Source organism: Rhinolophus sinicus, linkage group LG02, assembly GCF_036562045.2.
Source record: "Rhinolophus sinicus isolate RSC01 linkage group LG02, ASM3656204v1, whole genome shotgun sequence".
Classification (NCBI taxonomy): Eukaryota; Metazoa; Chordata; class Mammalia; order Chiroptera; family Rhinolophidae; genus Rhinolophus; species Rhinolophus sinicus.
In genome coordinates this window covers 192,055,805-192,074,218 of record NC_133752.1, presented here as the reverse complement: position 1 = coordinate 192,074,218, position 18,414 = coordinate 192,055,805, and the positions used below count along the sequence as shown (strand labels likewise).

The window sequence follows — 18,414 nt, the reverse complement described above, 5'->3', positions numbered from 1 at the left end:
CAATGCTTTGTAGTTTTCTGCATAGAACTTTTAGACATATTTTGTTAGATTGATTCATAATGTTTGAAATTTTTCAATGTAAATGATTGTAAATTATTAAAATTTAATTTTCTCTTTGTTGCTGAATATAGCCATGCAGTTGATTTTTGTATATTCGTCTTATGTTCAGCAACCTTGCTAAACTCATTTATTAGTTCTAATAATTTATCTGTAGGACTTTTTGGATTTTCTAAGAACACAATCATATCATCTATGAATAATGAAAGTTTTGTTTCTTCCTTTTCAATCCTTATACCTTTTATTTATTTTTCTTGGCATATTGAGCTGGTAAGAATAGTCAGTAAACTGGTGAAGCAAACATTCTTATCTCATTTGTGATCTCCAAGGGGGAAAGCTTCAGCATTTTACCATTAAGTATGATGTTTGTTCTAGTTTTTATTTTTTTTTTAATTTTTTCACAGTTCCAGGTTCAGCTTTATTACCTAATAGAAGTCCAATTTCTGGAACATTAAAAGTAATTGTTCCGGGGGTGGCCGGTTAGCTCAGGTGGTTACAGCGTGGTGCTAATAACACCAAGGTTGTCGGTTCGATCCGCATATGGACCACTATGAACTGTGCCCTCTTTAGAGAAAAAAAAATTTTTTTAAGTAAAAATATAAAAATGTAAATATTACAGTGAAAAAGAGTAATTGTTCTAAAGTTTAATTAAAAACACAATTTATAAATGTCTTCTGAAAAGTATTTCCAAGTTAAGAATGAAAAAAATATATACATAATATATAATCAAATACCAGTTAGCTTCAAATCCAATCAGGTCCACACTGAGCAACATCAGTCTTTTAAGGTCCTTCAAAATCTTCTGTTAAATCTACCAAGTTGTTTTTTTGTGATGGGTGAGGGATGGAAATCCCCATTGCCAGCTTTTTGGAGTTACCCTCTGTTTCATTAAAGAAATTCCTTCTTATTCCTAGTTTTCTAAGAGCTTTCTTTTTAAAAAAAATTCATGAATGAGTATTGTATATTTTCAAATCCAAATACTATAACAGATGAGCTTTGCACCTGTTTGCTTTTTATTTTCATCTTTATTTTTTCAGTGTGGTGAATTACATTGATTGATTGGTTAATTAACAAATGTTAAAGCAGCCATATATATTCCTGGAATAAATCTCTCCTTGTCATGATGTAGTATCCTTTTCTTATATTGTTAGATTAAATCGAATACTTTTTTAGGATTTTCAGCATCTATATTTATGAGAGGTCTCATCCTGTAATTTTCTTTTAAAAAAATATTCTAATCAGTTTTTGGTGTCAGCTTTATGCTGGACTTATAAAAAGAGTTGAGAAGTAATCCTTCTCCAATTTTCTGAAAATTGTTTAAGACTGGTATTACTTTCTTAAATGTCTGGAAGAATTCATGGGTGAAGCCATCTGAGCCTAGAGTTTTCTTTGTGGGATGCTTTAAAAATATGTATTCAATTTCTTTAACAGAAATGGGACTACCAATTTTTTTCTTTTTTCTTGTGTCAGTTTTGGTATGTTGTGTTTTTAAGGAATTTGTTCACTTCAAGTTGTTAAATTCATTGGTATAAAGTTGTTCATAATATCCTGTTCTTTTCTTTTTAATATTTGAAGGATTTGAAGAGATGGTACTTTGTGTTTGCTCTATTTCTTGTTCAGATTTGTTAAGGGTTTATTGGTTTTTCAAAGTCTTTTCAAAGAACCAACTTTTGGCTTTGTTTAAGCCAAATGCTGCTGTACATATACTAATGCCATTTTTCTGTCCATTAGCTGTTTTATTGTTTTAGTAGTTGTAAAGATTGCAATATGACTTATTACAGTCTACCTTAAATTGATACTTTGGCATTTCCCTGACAATGCAAAAACTTTTGAACAGTTTCAGTTCCATTTATCCATCTCATTTATCCGCCTTTTGTGATATTATTGTGATGTATTTTAATTTTAATTAAATATATATGTAAATATCTATACCTGTGTATATATATCTAACCCCCAAACATTACTGTTGTTTTTATAAACAGTCAGTTTAGTTTTGCCCACATATTTACCCTTTCCATTGTTCTTTACTCCTTCCTGCATTATCATGCTTCCATCATGGATAGCTTCCTTTCTTCCTAAAGAACCCCTTTTAGTAATTCTCTTGTGTAAGTCTGCTGACAGTGAATCCTCTCAGTTTTTGGGTGTCTGAAAATGACTGCATTTTGCCTTTATTTTTGAAATATAACTTCAATGAATAGAATTTTAGGCTGACAGTTTTCTTTTATCTCTTTAAAGATGTAATTTAATTGTCTTCTCACTTCCATTGTTGCTATCAGCAGTCAACTGTCAGTCTTATTATTGCTTATTTAAAGATAATACCCTATATCCGATGGACACTTGTCTCATTAGGGAGACCACCTCAGGGATGATGTAGATGCCTGATCACTGCACTGTACACCTGAAACTGAAGTTGAACAATAATGAATGTCAACTACAATTATATATATATATATATATATATATATATATATATATATATATATATATATATATGTATATTTACAAGAAACGGAGTACCGCATTAGGAATAGAGACAGTGGAAATGTAATGACTGTGTGCGATGTCAGAGGGGTAGTGGATGGGGGAGGGGGGTTGTCACTGTGTGAGGGATATAAATGATAAATGTCTAACTATTACATTGTTTTGTGCACCTGAAACTAATAAAAAAAAATGAAAAAAGAAAGTAAATAAATAAATAAAGATAATATGCTGTTTCCCCAAAAATAAGACCTAGCTGGACAGTCAGCTCTAATGCGCCTTTTGAAGCAAAAATTAATATAAGACGCAGTACTATATTATATTATACCTGGTATTATATTGTATTATGTTATATTACATTACATTATATTATACTGTACTATATTATATTATATTATATTATATTATATTATATTATATTATATTATATTATATTACATTACATTACATTACATTACATTACATTACATTACATTATATTATATTATATTATATAGACCTAGTCTTACATTGTAGTAAAATAAGACCGAGTCTTATATTAGTTTTTGCTCCAAAAGACACTTTAGATCTGAATGTCCGGCTAGGTCTTATTTTCAGGGAAACACGATATGTCTTTTTTCCCTCTAGCTGCTTTCAAGATGTTTTCTTTGTCTTTTATTTTCTGCACTTTTACTATTATATGCCTAGGTGGTTGTTTCTTTTATTTGTCTTTCTTAAGTTTGTAGAGATTCGTGAATCTGTTTCTTGATTCTTTCATCAGTTTTGGAATATTATTCATCAGTATTTTTATTGTTTCTGTTCTGTTCTGTTTCTACCCTCCTTCTGGAATACCATTTATACCTTTGTCAAACATTTATACCATTTCCCATATGTCTCTTAATCTTTTAAAATGTGTTATCCTTCCTTTTTCTCTTTCTGCTTTAGTTGGGATATATTTTGCCAAACTATTTTATTAATCTTTTCTGCTGTGTCTAGTCAGCTGTTAGACCAATCTGTTGAATTTCAGTTATTGTATTTTCCAATTCTAAAATGTCCAATTTATTCTTTTGTTACATACAGAGGGTGCCAAAAATGTGTACATATTTTAAGAAAGGAAAAAAAACTGTATTAAAATTGTAATACTTAATGCTAAGTGAAATAAGTCAGACAGAAAAAGCAGAGAACCATATGATTTCACTGATATGTGGTATATAAGCCAAAAACAACAAAAGAACAAGACAAACAAATGAGAAACAAAAACTCATAGACACAGACAATAATTTAGAGTGGTTACCAGAGGGTAAGGGGGTTGGGGGGTGGGAGATGAGGGTAAGGGGGATCAAATATATGGTGATGGAAGGAAAACTGACTCTGGGTGGTGAACACACAATGGGATTTATAGATGATGTATTACAGAATTGTACACCTGAAATCTATGTAATTTTACTAACAATTGTCACCCCAATAAATTTTAAAAAATTGTAATACTCCATATATACCAATAACAAAAGATGAATACAAGTCATGTGTATTTTGGCGACCCCAGTATTTCATCTTTTATTTTCAATCAAATTTTTACAAGTTCCTATTTGATACCTGTGCTATCTGGATCACCTGTGGTTTCTGTTTCATTGTCTTTTTCTTCTTGAACCTTTTTGTTACTTGGTCCTGTTTTGGGGCATGCCCGATAATTTTTGTTTGCATGTTGGGTATTGTACATGAAAAACGATAGAGGCATTGTCTTCCTTCAAAAGATTTAGTTAAGGCTGCATTTCAGGCTTGGTTAGTGTTGGTCTGTCTTGAACTTGCCTTCACGCCTAGATCATAACCTTTACTCTCAGAGGGTTGAAGTTCTTAAATCTCAACTAAGGCCTTGCTTTTACTAGGTCCTTCCACCTGGGTAGACCTTGAACTCTGATCTCTATTTCCCAAGTACTGAAAAAGTGCCAGAATTTCTGCTGAGCTCTGTATCCTCCCTGCTGCTATTTTCTATTTGGTTTCTTGACATCTTGCTCTGCATGGCTGATGAGGTAAAATTACATGCAAAATTTTGGGTTCACTTCTCCTTCAAGTGAACTTGATTCCTTCAAGTTCTAGCCATCTTGGAAACTCTAAGTGCTGGCCTCTCTCTACCCGGCATAGTAAGAGTGCTAGAAGCACTAGGGTGCAGTTTTTATTTTTGGCTTCTATATCCTGCACCAGAGACCAATGTGCCCTGAGTAAAAATGTGGAGCTTACATCAGTGTGGTTCCCTTTTCACTAAAATCTTGGCCCTGTGTGCCTTGCCTGTCTTGGGTTCTCTCCAGCGCCTTCTAATACTTATCTGAATTTAATCCTGCCTCTATATTTGTTTTCATCAGGAAGGCTAGTCTGGTACAAGCTCTCTGTCATATCCAGAAGTGGAAGTTCATCCCACAAGTTTACATGTGTAATATTTACATGATCATTAAGTCAAAATATTTCCTAAATTTCACCATGATTTCTTGGTTGAACCACAGATAGTTTATATGTATCTTGCTTAATTTTCAAACATAGGGAAATTTTTAGTTATTTTTTTATTATTGATTTCTTGCTTAATTGCATTGTGGTAGGAGAACATAGTTGAAATATTTTCAGGTCTTTGAAATTTGTTCAGATTTGCTTGATAGCCCAGCATAGGTCCACTATTTATAATTTTTGTATGAGGATGCTTGCAAAGAACGTGTGTTCTGTACTTGGTGGGTGTTAGGTCTCTGAATGTTAGAGACCTTGACTTAATGGCAGGTCTCTAAATGTTAGGTCTCAGAGACCTTGACTTACAGACAGAGCCAAGTCTGCAAGAAAACAACAAAATGTCTGCTGGCCTGCACCTGCAGACAGAGCCAAACTTGCGATAACAGAAAACACCACAAAACAGCTACTGGTTTGCAGGCAGTCAACATTTTCTGTTTAAACAATGCTACCCTGTCAGCACCGCCCCTGTAAAACCCTCCTCACCCCCTCCTTTGGGGCTGCAAATCTCCTTTAGACATGCAGCCCGGGCTGTAGCCATCTTTTGCTCAGCCTTATAAACTTTTGTCTTACAATAAAAACTATTAACTTGCCTGACCAAAACTTTTCAGTCAGCTGGTAAAGCAATAGTGTTTTTTATATATGTCTGTTAGGTCATGTTTACTAATTATTCTATGTCCAATAGCGTGTTTTATGTCTGCTATTTAAGTAACTAGTAGAAGATATTAAAATATCTCAGTGTAATCATGGATTTCTCTAGTTCTCTTAATTCTGTCAAGTTTAACTTTATTTTGAACTTTAGTCCTAAGTACATATTAATTTATAACTGTCGTATTTTCCTAGTGAATTGAAACAGTTATCATTATGAACTGTCCCTATATTTTCCAGTAATGCTTTTTACCTTAAACTCTATTTTGTCTAATATTAATATAGTGTCATCAGCTTTTTTGGGGTTAGTATTTATTTAACATATTTCCTTATATTTTTAAACTTGTAAAGAATAGGTAGTTGTCTTTTTTTCCTATTATCCTGTCTGTTATCCCTTATATTTATTTGGACCGTTTAGTCTATTAAACTTAATGGAATTCTGATATCTTTGGGTTTAAATCTACCATCTTACTGTTTGTTTTGTTGTTCTCATTGTTCCACCTATTTTGTGTTCTTTATTCCTTTTTTCTTGTCTTTTCATTTACTTTTTGTTTTGTTTTAGTTAGCTTTATTGAGATGCAATTTACAAAAAATAGAATTTACCAATTTTAAGTGTACCTGTCAATGAATTTGATAGAGGTGCATACTCATGTAACCATCGCCACAATCAAGATGAAGAACATGTCTGGTATCCCCAAAATTTCTTTCATGCTCCTTTACAGTAAATCCCCTCCACCGAGTCCCAAGTCCCTGGCAAACACTGATCTACTTTCTATGACTACAGTTTTACCTTTTAATCATATATCATGTAGTCTTATGAATCTGACTCTCTTTCACTTAGTATAATGCTTTGCAATTCATGACTGAGTGTTTTCTTATTATTCCGTTTTCCCTCTCTATTAGATTGGAAGGTATATACTCTATTATTATCTTTTATTGATAACTGCTGGGAGACAGTCCTCCATGGGTCTCTCGTGTTTCTGTACATCTTACAAGCAGACACTGACTATCTTTGCTCCAGGCTATCTTTACAGGGGTGTTTGTAAGGTGAACAGACTTGGAAGATAGAGATAGGGTCTCTCTCTAGAGCAGGGCATAGGTTTGCTTACTCTCCTATATAATGAAGATAATATCTTTGCTCTTCCAGAACAAAGCTTAGACAGATTTGCTTATTGACAATTATAAAAGATTCAAATTCCCTGCACTCAGGGTTTCTCTCTTCTAATGTAACATGAGCAGGTATCACCTGATCCTTTTCATGTCACCCTGTGGGAACTGGATCCCAGGGAATTGGCACAAATGCTGATACTCTGGCTACTGTTATTGCTGTGAGTAATAAATTGCCCTTTGTCTTTGATCCAGGAATCTTGTGCTTCCTGCCAGCATCCATGAAACTGTGTCAGGCTAACTCGTTAGTTTGCAACTAGGATAAAATCTGAAACCCTTCACAGTTCTTGATAGAACCTTAGAGATTGTAACACACATCCTTGGCCTTACTGAAGTATAATTGGTACTTTAGAATCTTCCAGAATAATAAATGAGTCTTAGAACCCTTTAACTGCATTTATCCCCCTCTGGGCTTCTATGCCATGTGCTGTTTTTTTAATTAATATTTTTATTTTAAACCCAACAAGACATTATACTGTGAATATTTATTTAGATTTGCTCACATATTTACTCTTTTCCTGGTGCTTCATTCTCCCCCCGCCCCCCATCATTATTTTTGACCATCCATCTGGGATCAAGTTCCTTCCACTTGACAAAAATACTTTTATATTTTGTATATTTCCTTCTGTTAATGTCAGTCTTCCTCCTCCTCCTCCCCCCACCCTTTGGTGAAATGTTGTAATTTCAACTTCATATGTGAAGGTTTTTTTCTCCCCAGGTACAGAATTTTCAGTAGCGTTTCTTTCAGCTTTTTAAGGATGTGATTCCATTATCTGTGGCTTCCATTGTTGAGAAGCCAGCTGTCAGTCTCATGGTTGCCCTTTGAAGATTACCTTTTTTTCCTCTGCTATTTTTAACTTTTTCTCTTTGTATTTTGTTTTCAGCAGTTGTAATATGGCACGTGTCAATTATTGCTGTGTTACAATACGTTTACCAATATGTGTTCTTCTCCAGTATTGCTATGTAACAAACTACCCCAAAACTTAGTGATTGAAAATGATAACAATTATTTAGGACACAAATCTGCAGTTTGAGTGGAGCCCAGTGGGAAAGGCTTAATTCTATTCTATATGGCATTACCTGGGCTTGACTGCAGGATCTGCTTTTAAGATGACCCACTCACAACTGGCAAGCGCTACTGGCTGTTGGCTGGGAGTTCATACCAGGCCAGTAGTCATCTCCATGGATGCTTCACTTCCCCTGTGGCATGATGGCTGGGTCCCAAGAGAAAAGAGGTGGAAGCTTCCAGTCCCTACAGTCTTGGTCCAGAACCTAGGACAGCATCAATTCTACCATATTCTGTTGGTAAAGCAGTTACAGAGCCAGATTACAGGGTGAAAAGGCTCCTCCCAATGGGAGGAGTGTCAAAGAATTTTGAGCCACATTTAAAACCTGCACAAGGTCCCTAAGTGTGGATTTCTTTCTTTCTTTTTCTTTCTTTTTTTAAATTAAATTAAAGTTTATTGGGGTGACAATTGTTAGTAAAGTTACATTGATTTCAGGTGTACAATTCTGTAATATATCATCTATATATCACATTGTGTGTTTCCTTCCTTCCTTCCTTCTTTTCCTTTTTGGTGGAGGAGGGCTCATAGGGTATTTTAAATCAATGTTTTTCATCAGTTTTTCATCAGTTTTGCAAATCAATGTTTTTCACAGTTATTAACTCTTCACATATGGCTTCTGTCCACTTCTTTTTCTATTTTTTGGGGGGTAGGGGCTCCACTTATATGTATGTTAGGTCTTTACATTACATATCTATATCTTTTATCTACTGTGTGTGTTTTCCAAGATTTGTCTCTCCATGCACTATTCTATTTACTCTTTTCTGACCTATTTCCTATTCACTAGTTTTCTCTTCAGCATTGTCTGATCTGCTGTTTATACCTAGGCATTGAGGTCTTAATTTTGACAATTGTATTTTTAATTCTGTAATTTCCACTTGGTTCTTTTTTTAATAGTTTAAAGTGTTTTTTTGCCAAAATTGTAAATCTTCTGTTTTATCCTCTTGGTTAGTATCACAGTTATTTTAAAGTCGGTGTCAGATGACTTAAATATTTGCAGCTCCCCTCCCCCAACTTATCAATCTGTTTCTGTTGGTTTTCTTTCATATTGTCGTATCTCCTCACGTGCCTGGTGAGTTTTGATTATGTGTCGGACCTTGGATTTGCAATAATGCTATAGAAATCATTTGAAGCCCAGTTTGATATTTCCTTTATGTGTACTTCTCCCAGTACTGGGAACATGCTCACTCAGGATAAACTCAGTCCAGTTTCTAGAACTGAAATGATTTGAGGCTGAGCTGCAGTCCCTGTGAGGGTCTGTTTACTTGTAGCCCACCCTTATTTCTAGGGTGTAGACTTTTAGGATCCCAACCCAGAGTAACAGGTGGTTATCATGGCTCTCCCCTTGCAGACCCCTGGCCTCCAGCCTCTGTCCCCTGAGCCTGTGGGTTGTTAATGTTACTGTGTGTCCCTCCAGCCTTTCAAGTAACAATTGTATGGACAGTTGTATTTTTTAATTCTCAAGCAGCTTAAACACTGGGCTCACTTCCTGGGTTTCCATAATCCCTTCCAGCCTGGAAATTCATCACTGTCTGATAGTATCCAGCACCTCAAGCAGATGGTTTTTGTATTTTGTCCAACATTTCTAGTTATCCCCAGCAGGTGGCTGGTTCACATTACCTAGTCTGCCATTAATGGAAGTGGCAGTCCTCAGAGAGACCCCATTTTCTTTTGGATTATTCCCACCAGCCTGATTACACTTTCCCCATTAGCTACCTTTGTTTTCCCCCTCTACAGAAAACTCCGCATTGTTTGTACTTGCCGTCTCCAATTTCTCCAATCAGGTTCTTTCTTAAACCCATTCCAGTCAAGCTTTGGTTTCCCCACTCCAACAAAAATACACTTGTCAGAGTCACTCCTGCCTCAATTGGTGCCAAGTCCAGTGACCAATTTGCAGCTGTCGTTATATCTGACATAGCAGCAACATTTGATGTGGAGTACTCCAGCGCTCTAATGGGAAGAGGTTAGTGAGATGAAACAAAACCAGCCGAGGAGAACTGAGGAAGGGTCCTTCTCTACCCCCCTTTCCTACTTTGTTTTTCCTGTAGCACCTTTTACCTGATAGTCCATTTCACATAATTCCATATTTTGATTTTTGCCTTACTCATTTTGTTGATCTCCTCCCCCATAAGAACATGGACTCCAGGAGGGCAGGGCATGTTGTCTGTTTTGTTGATTAGTTTACCCCTTTATTTAGAACAGAGTCAGGCACAGAGCGGGTGCTCAGTAGATCTTTACTAAGCAATTGCTGTCTCTGGGAAAGAACAGGCTGGCCGTGTCAAGCCGGCACTTTCTAGGCACTACCTCCCTGAGCTGGCTGCTGGGCTTGTGGAGGTGTGTAGGAAAGACCTGGTATGTTGAAAGCCCTGCTCAGAAGTTCAAGGAACCATCACTGACATGTAATCATTATAGTTTTTAAAATGCCTTTACAATACTTTCTCATCTGATCCTCATAGCACTTCTCTGAGGTAGGTAGGACAGGGGCAATTAGTCTCATATTTCAAATAGGGCTCAGAGAGGGAAGAGGTTTTCCCCAGGACACACAGCAACTTAACAGCAGCCCTTGGACTCAAGCATAACTCTTTAAAAGGGACCAAAACTGTTTTTTCTGATCATAAAAATTATGTAGATTCATTGTAGAAAATTTGGAAATAATGGATAAAGAACATTTAAATTATTATGCAACCATGCACATTTGACGGATTTCCTTTCAGTCTTTTTTTTTAATACAGTTTCATCACATATCATCAAAATTTGTATCCTGCTTTTTAACATAACATTACAAAATAACATTTCCCTTTTCTTTTAATGTCTCACTTTCATGGCTGCGTAATATTCCACCACATAAATGTACCATAGTTTATGTGACAATTTATATTCTGTTGCTGGACATTTAGGTTAAACAATACTTATATATATATATTTTTAACTTTATTGGGGACTATTGGGGAACAGTGTGTTTCTCCAGGGCCCATCAGCTCCAAGTCGTTGTCCTTCAATCTAGTTGTGGAGGGCGCAGCTCAGCTCCAAGTCCAGTTGCCGTTTTCAGTCTGTAGTTGCAGGGGGCACAGCCCACCATCCCTTGCGGGAGTCGAACCGGCAACCTTGTGGTTGAGAGGATGCACTCCAACCAACTGAGCCATCCAGGAGCTCAGCGGCAGCTCAGTTCAAGGTACCGTGTTCAATTTTAGTTGCAGGGGTTGGAGCCCACCATCCCTTGCGGGACTCAAGGAATTGAACAGGCAACCTTGTGGTTGAGAGCCCACTGGCCCATGTGGGAATCGAACCGGCAGCCTTCGGAGTTAGGAGCATGGAGCTCCAACTGCCTGAGCCACTGGGCCAGTCCTACATGACAATATTTTTTAAAAAGAAAGAAAAGGAAATCTTTCCAAATAAAAAGAAAGTCCCAACTCCATTTAAATGTGTGTGTGGGGGTTGGGTGTGGGGAGTCCAGCTGGAGCAGATCAGGGCACAGCCTGAGGTAGGCAGCGGCCTGTTTGGAGGGACCCAAGGCTTCATTTCCATGTTTTCCTCCTCGGTCCTGGCTCCTCAGACTCTTCCAGCTGGAGACAGAGGCTGACGCCCTGCTGCACTTCCAGCGCTATTCCTCCCAGTTGCCGCCCTTCTATGAGAGCTCCAGCCGCATCCTACACGCCGAGGTCCTGCAGCAGCTGACCGATCTCATCCGCAGCCACCTCAGCTGGTCGGTGGCCCACTTGGCAGTAGAGTTGGGGATCCGAGAGTGCTTCCATCACAGCCGCATCATCAGGTGGGGCAGGAGGGCAGGACCCTGGGGACAGTGTATGTGGATGGGCGGGGCCGTGGGGACGGTCTCCTCCGTCTTGCCTCAGTCCCCTTCCATAAACTCAAAGCTTGCCCGGAATATTTGACTTCAAAAGGGGCAGCAGTGCCTTTGGGTTACAGTGTAGGGATGCTGACTAAAGTCAGAAGGAGAAACGTGACATTTCTGGAATGCCCACCATGAACTTGAATCCTCCCAACACCCCCAGGAGCTCGTCATCCCAGTGAGAGGTTATGTGACCTGTGCAAGGTCACTTAGCGGGAGGGGGCCGAGCAGGCTTCAGATCCTTGATGTCTTCTTCCAAAGGTCTGGTTGCCCGTCGGGGAGCTGGAACACTTGCTTTCATACATCCATTCATCCCACATGTGTCTCAGTGGGCGCCCCGTGTGAAGGTACCATGCTGGTCATAGGGTTGCAGCCGCTGTCTTGCCCGAGGTCGCCACACCTCCTGTGGTTCTCCTCCCAGATAGCTTGCTTCAGTGCCCAGGCCCAAAACTCAAAAATCCTGGCTGCCCTTTACAGTTGACAGGCCTGTTCTTGGACATCATGTGTCTAATCTCACGACAGTCTGTCTGTTTCCTAGGGCAGGCACGGCAGGTATTGTTTTCATTTTTTTGTAGATAAGAATACCGCAGTCCAGAGAGGTTAAGTAAATTGCCCACGATTAGTGCGATTTCTGCCTTCTGCGACCCTTTCTCTGCCACCCGCTGCCCATTTCAGGCTGGGTGTGGCCCTGGGGCACATCTCCCCTACAGGTGTGCACCATGAATTAAACACGGATACAAACCACATTAGGTACAAATAAATTGTGATGCATCCCTAGGTTTGAACCAGCTTGAGCAGGGCACGCGTGTTCTTGCGCTCCTAGCCCACTTCCCTCTGCACGTCGGTGTCTCAGCACGCCGCTCACCTTGTGCCTTGCCCACTCACCTCCCCGGCCCTCCCTGCAGCTGCGCCAACAGCACAGAAAATGAGGAGGGCTGCACACCCCTGCACCTGGCCTGCCGCAAGGGTGATGGAGAGCTCGTGGTGGAGCTGGTGCAGTACTGCCATGCCCAGATGGACGTCACCGACAACAATGGAGAGACGGCTTTCCACTACGCTGTCCAGGGTGACAATTCCCAGGTGCTGCAGGTAAGCAGGGGTGGGGACAGGGTAACCAGCACCAGTGACACCCCACTGTGCCCACAGCTCTCTTTGGGCCCCTGGGCTCAGATGGAACTCGGGGCCTCTCCCTGTTCCTTCTTGGTCCTTGAAGCCCGAACTCCTTTGTGGAGGGTACAACCCTCCAACCTGCTTTTCCCTCCCCACACTTGTCAAGGAGACACATCCTCGGCCACTCTGCTCTGACAACCCTGGGAAAGTCCTCCACCCAGCAAACTAAACTCAAGGCCCAGTCCAGCCAGTGAGTTTAGTTCGGTTTTTCCCGAGCACCTCTTATGAACTGGACCCTGGGCTGAGTCAGTGCATTTCAGCCCCTGCCTGGAGGTGCTCATGGTCCAGTGTGACCTGAGCTTCACTTTTTACAGGAACTCAAAACAAACAAAACAAAACTCTATCGGGCTCATTTGGGCATTTGCACCAGAGGCACTCCTGTTCAATTTTGGATTAGCTGGGCAGAAAAATAAAAATAAAAGTTGTGGGTGAGTAGATCCAGTGATGTTATTAAAAGGCGACTTTATATACTAGGTAGGAAAGACAGAATGCTGGACAATATTTTATTGCCTAGAATTAGATGATTCTTCTGAAGGTTATATCTTTGTCTCTGACTTGGCATCAGAATGGAGCTACATGATTCCAGAAAATAGGGATTCTTAGCTAATGCTTTAGTGCTCTCAGGGAAGAGAATGCCACACCCCCTGTGGAACTCCACCCTTACTGAGAATCCACTGAGTGCCCAGCTCAGGGCCACACACATCCTGCCTCAGGGCAGAGGGCATGCACACTCTTATCAACAGCCCTGCACACAACTGTACGTGTCCTGTATCACGTGCTGGTCTCATGCCTGGCCCTGTACTGAGTGTTGTATGTGTTCTGGTTAATTCTCAGAATCCCCTCTGTGGGTGGGGGTCATTATCCTTTCCTCCTTGCTAAAGAAACAGGTTCAGTGACGTTAAGAAGTGTGCCCAGGGAGGGGTGGTGGGGCTGTGAGTGGTGGGGCTGGCCCTTGAGTCGAGCCTCCCTGCTGTGTCCCCAGGCTGCTGACAGGCCCAGCTGGTCATACAGGTAACAGGGATGGCAGTTAACCTCAGGGAGACAGCCTTCAGCCACAAGTGAGGAAATAAAAAACCTCCGACTCGCTTTTTAATACTGGTATTTTTTTAATTGAAAAAATAACACCTGCACGTAGCAAAAAAAATTCAAGCAGCACAGAAGGGTATACAAGGACAAGCAAGAATCACCACCCCCCAGCCCCCCAGGGCTCATCCCTGGATACAACCAACTTTTAAATTTCTTGATTCAGAAATTCTCATACGTACTGCAGTTATGCCCGACCAGCGCCCCAGCCAATACTGGCTCAGTCGGCTTCCTTTTCCCCTCCAAGTCCTCCTTTCTCTGTTGCTTCTCTTTAAGGTCTTACCAGTGTTCAGTGGAGTCCAGCTTCCCTGCCCCTTAGTCCCCAGAGAGGTTGCCGCGGTGGGTGTTAGGGGAGGGACGTGCAGGGCCTTCTCCGTGTTGGGCTGCGGCCCACGCCGCTGTTTGCTGTCAGCTCCTAGGGAAGAATGCATCGGCCGGCTTGAACCAGGTGAATAACCAAGGGCAGACCCCGCTGCACCTGGCCTGCCAGTTGGGGAAGCAGGAGATGGTCCGTGTGCTGCTCCTGTGCAATGCTCGGTGTAACATCATGGGGCCTGGTGGCTACCCCATCCACACAGCCATGAAGTTCTCCCAGAAGGGGTAAGACGCACCGCCACCCCACCCCACCCCCACCCCACGTGGTCGGCTGGGCCTCAGCTCTCACGGCCTGTCCTGAGTAGCGACCACAGGCTCCTTAGATGCCTGTCAGCTACTGGCACCAAGGGCTGGCCTGGCATAAAGTGCTTGATAAATGTGCAGGGGTGGGACTCTCAGTCCGTAAACTCTGCTGTATAAAGAATAAAACTTGAAAAATTGCTCTGTAATTCACCTTCATTTCTGACCATGAACCTCCCTCTACCAAACTGGAGAAAAGCAATCTTAATCTTCCCTGGGGTCCCCCCCTATCCAGCTCCCCCAGGTGGTGCTTCAGTGTTAGAATCTCATGCAACCCCAAGGCTTGGAGGGCCCCCCAAACTGGGTCATCTTCCCTCAAGCCCAGCAGCCTGATCTGAACCCCTTCACAGCTGCAGTGCTCCCGGCTTCTGTGGCCGACTCAAAGCCCAGGGATGCTTGGCAGGGTGGCCCAGGGCCCTGTCTGCCTAGATGCATCTGTCCTTCCTGGCTGGTGGCACTGCTGGGACACAGGTGCCAGGCCCATGTTTCAGGGAGCTCTAGAACACTCTCATTTCTTTCCTTCTCTCCAGACCTAAGAAACCCTGGTTTCAGGAAAATTCTTCTCCATGTGGGGTGTGTGTGGGGGGGCGGGGAGCAGGGGGAGGAGCGTGGGTGGAGTGGGATAAAAGAGATGACTATCTCACAATGTCACCCAGCAGGTACAGTATCTAGAATGAATGAATGAATGAATGAATGAATGAATGAATGAATGAATGAATGAATCAGTTGGTCCCTCAGTCCTGGGCAGTGTGCTAAGCGCCAGTTACCTGCTTGGTCCAGGTTACTTCCAGGACCCTCGTATGATCCAGGTTGCTCCCTCCTCAGACACCCTCAGTCAGGTTCCTTCTCAGGCCTCCCCCGTGGGGCCCACTCAGGTCAAAGAGGCTCATTGCACGTGTGATGGTGCAAGTCGTCTCATACCTTGGGAATGCCCTACTGCTGCACGCAGCCGCGTTCCTCGCTGGCCCCCATGGGACCAGCCATTCTCTAAGAACTGCAGGTGTTAGGGTTACCGAGAGTGGTTCCATCCCAGCTCCAGTCTGGGAGCCCCTCTGCTGTTTGCGTGCACTCAGCTGGGTGTCACAGCCCAGTTGGGCCTGGGCGTCACGTTCCACTTAGTCTTCAAGGTTCATTAGTGTCGTAGCATGGATCAGAATTGCCTTTTTAAGGCAGAATGATACTCCATTGCGTATCCCACATTTTGCTTTCCCATTCCTCTGTCAGTGGGCACTTGGGTAGCTTCCACCTTCTGGCTGTTGTGAATAATGCTGCAGTAAACAGTGGTCAAACATCTGTTGGAGCCCCTGCTCAGTTCCTTTGGTTCCACCCTAGGGGTGGAGAGCAGCTGTACTCTTAACCACCCTGCTTACTGCTGCCTTCGGGGGACAGTCACTGAATGAAACACCAACAGTGGGCAGTCGGGGGATGGAGGGTGCTATGTGCCAGGCCCAGAACCAGGTGCTGAAACATCTTGTTTCCTTTAATCCCCACGCAGTCCTGTTAGGACTGTTTCCATGTTGCAGATGGACTCAGCCACTTTCCAGCAGTCATCAGTGAGGAAGCTGGGGCTTGACCTCAAGCCTGTCAGACTCCAAAGCCACTGCCAGTCAGAGTGATCATTCCTGATTGGAGTTATCAGGGAAGGCTTCCTGGAGGAAGGGGCTTGCACCAGGCCTTGACGGGCTCAAGATACCCTAGGCATAACATGGTATTCGCACTGGTTGGTTTTGTTGCAACTTTCTTCGCAGAAACTCTCCCTGACCAGTAGATGAAGCCCCTAGTCATGACCTCTTCCAGCACCAGGCTGCCCGTGGCCTTCCTCACAACGCCAGGGCTCTTCTCCCCCCAGGTGTGCCGAACTGATCATTAATATGGACAGCAACCAGATCCACAGCAAAGACCCTCGCTATGGAGCCAGCCCCCTGCACTGGGCCAAGAACGCAGAGGTAGGCCAAGTGTGGGGGAGTGGTAGGCAGGGGGCAGGTCCCACAGCCCTTTGTTCTCCTCGTGCCCGAGGAAGGAGGTTCCTGCGAGACTCTGAGGAGGCACTTGGAGGGTTGATCTCATAGGGGGTTGCCAGGCAGACAAACCCAAGGAGGGGACATCCTGGCGTGGCTCTGTTGCTCACTGGCATGGTGATGGTGTCCCCTGTGTGGTGTCTTCCTGTATGAATTGGGGTTCCGATGGCCTGGCCCTGGAGGTGTGAGATCAGTGCGGTAGTGCGTGAGAAAATTCTTCCTAAATTGTCAACTGCCTCATAAACAGAAGGTGGTGATGCTGGCTGGGCATCTCCTCTGAGGTCTCTTCCAAAGCCACACTCTGTTCCCTTGGGAGGATGGAGGCCGCTGGTCTCTCGTCTCCAGGAAGCACAGCTCAGCAGTACGCTGGAGGGCCCCAAAGGTCATGGGTCAGGAGGGAAGAGATGCCATCCTCTGCAGGGCACCTTCTTCATGCCAGGAGCTAGCCACCAAGTCGGGCCCTTTCGTGCATATTTTGTCATTCATTGTCGCCACACTCTGTGAGGTAGGGGCTTGCATTCCCATTTTCGCAGCAGAGAGAACTGAGGTACAGGGGGTGCAGTGACCCTTTCAAGCGCAGACAACTGGGATGAAGCAGGGCTGAGCTTATGGCTCGAGCCTGTCGGGCTCCAAAACCCAGGCTCCTCTCTATAGCCTCAGGCTCCCCAGGGCTGCTGGGTGAGCAGGGGTGTGTGTTGCCAAGTCCTGAGGAAGGGTCTTACCTTTGCAGGTCCCAGGAAAGGCCACGGGGAATGGGGCAGTTCTGGGACAGGGCCCGGAGGAACCTTTGCAGGGCGGGACTGGGTCCTGTGAGCTCCAGGGAAGGATGTGGGTGCCAGTGGTATGGGAGCCAAGGTCGAGGGCCACCCCCAGAGCTGGGGCCTGCCCTGTGGGCGCTTCCCATTGTTAGAGCTTTCCAGAGGCCCCTGCAGGCCTGAGGGATAAAGTGGCTGTGCCCAGGTGCCTCCAGGTGCTTCCGGCCACAGCTGCTCTGAGGGCCCCACTGAGTCGGGCCTGGACCTCCTGCCTCCCACAGATGGCCCGCATGCTGCTGAAACGAGGCTGCGACGTGAACAGCACCAGCTCGGCGGGGAACACGGCCCTGCACGTGGTGGTGATGCGCAGCCGCTTGGATTGTATCATAGTGTTGCTGACCCATGGGGCCAGTGCCAATGCCCGCGGGGAGCACGGCAACACGCCGCTGCACGTGGCCATGTCGGTGAGTCCTGGACCCGCTCTGCCCCCCAGCACCAGCCAGAGCTGACGCCCGAGCTGACGGCCCATGTGGTGGGGATGCCAGAGGCCTGCAGGCCCAGAGCACATCTCCTTTTCTGTCCTCTGTACCCTCACTCCCATGGTGTGACGCGCCAGTACAGCTCTGGCTACTGACTGTGGCCTTGGGCCACCCTGTTGCCTCTCTCAGCCTTGGTTTCCTCATCTCGAAAATGGAGGTGCTGGTGCCCACCTGGCAGAGCTGTAGAGAGGATTAACTGGTAGACACTTAGTAACAAGGAGGAATGTCTACAAGGACACATGCAGCTCCTGGCACGTCCCACAGATGTTAATTCTCCTCCCCTGTGTTTTTAGGGAACAATATTCATCTGCATGTTGTTATGTCCCTGGAAGGCAGGACCTGCTTACACGTCGGAGTGGCCCGTGCTCTGTGTTGGTCACGTGTGCTGGTCTATTATAGAGCATAGGTCCTGCTCTCAGACGCCCTAATGTCTGGTCACACAAC

At 43.6% G+C, this 18,414-nt stretch overlaps 1 protein-coding gene across 6 annotated transcripts in view; it reads left to right on the top strand.

Annotated features, from left to right (window-relative positions):
* Positions 1 to 18,414, top strand: part of PLA2G6 (phospholipase A2 group VI) — a 57,191-nt gene that overhangs the window by 19,028 nt on the left and 19,749 nt on the right. For 4 of the 6 annotated variants that reach the window (XM_019752978.2, XM_074326393.1, XM_074326392.1 and 1 more), the window contains exons 3-7: positions 11,437 to 11,652; positions 12,636 to 12,819; positions 14,396 to 14,583; positions 16,508 to 16,604; positions 17,713 to 17,895. In XM_019752978.2, coding sequence (XP_019608537.2) covers positions 11,437 to 11,652; positions 12,636 to 12,819; positions 14,396 to 14,583; positions 16,508 to 16,604; positions 17,713 to 17,895 — 868 coding nt within the window. Of the gene's footprint in view, positions 1 to 10,932; positions 11,056 to 11,436; positions 11,653 to 12,635; positions 12,820 to 14,395; positions 14,584 to 16,507; positions 16,605 to 17,712; positions 17,896 to 18,414 lie in introns of those variants that run through there. The other 2 variants (XM_074326394.1, XM_074326395.1) reach the window with 2 other exon arrangements.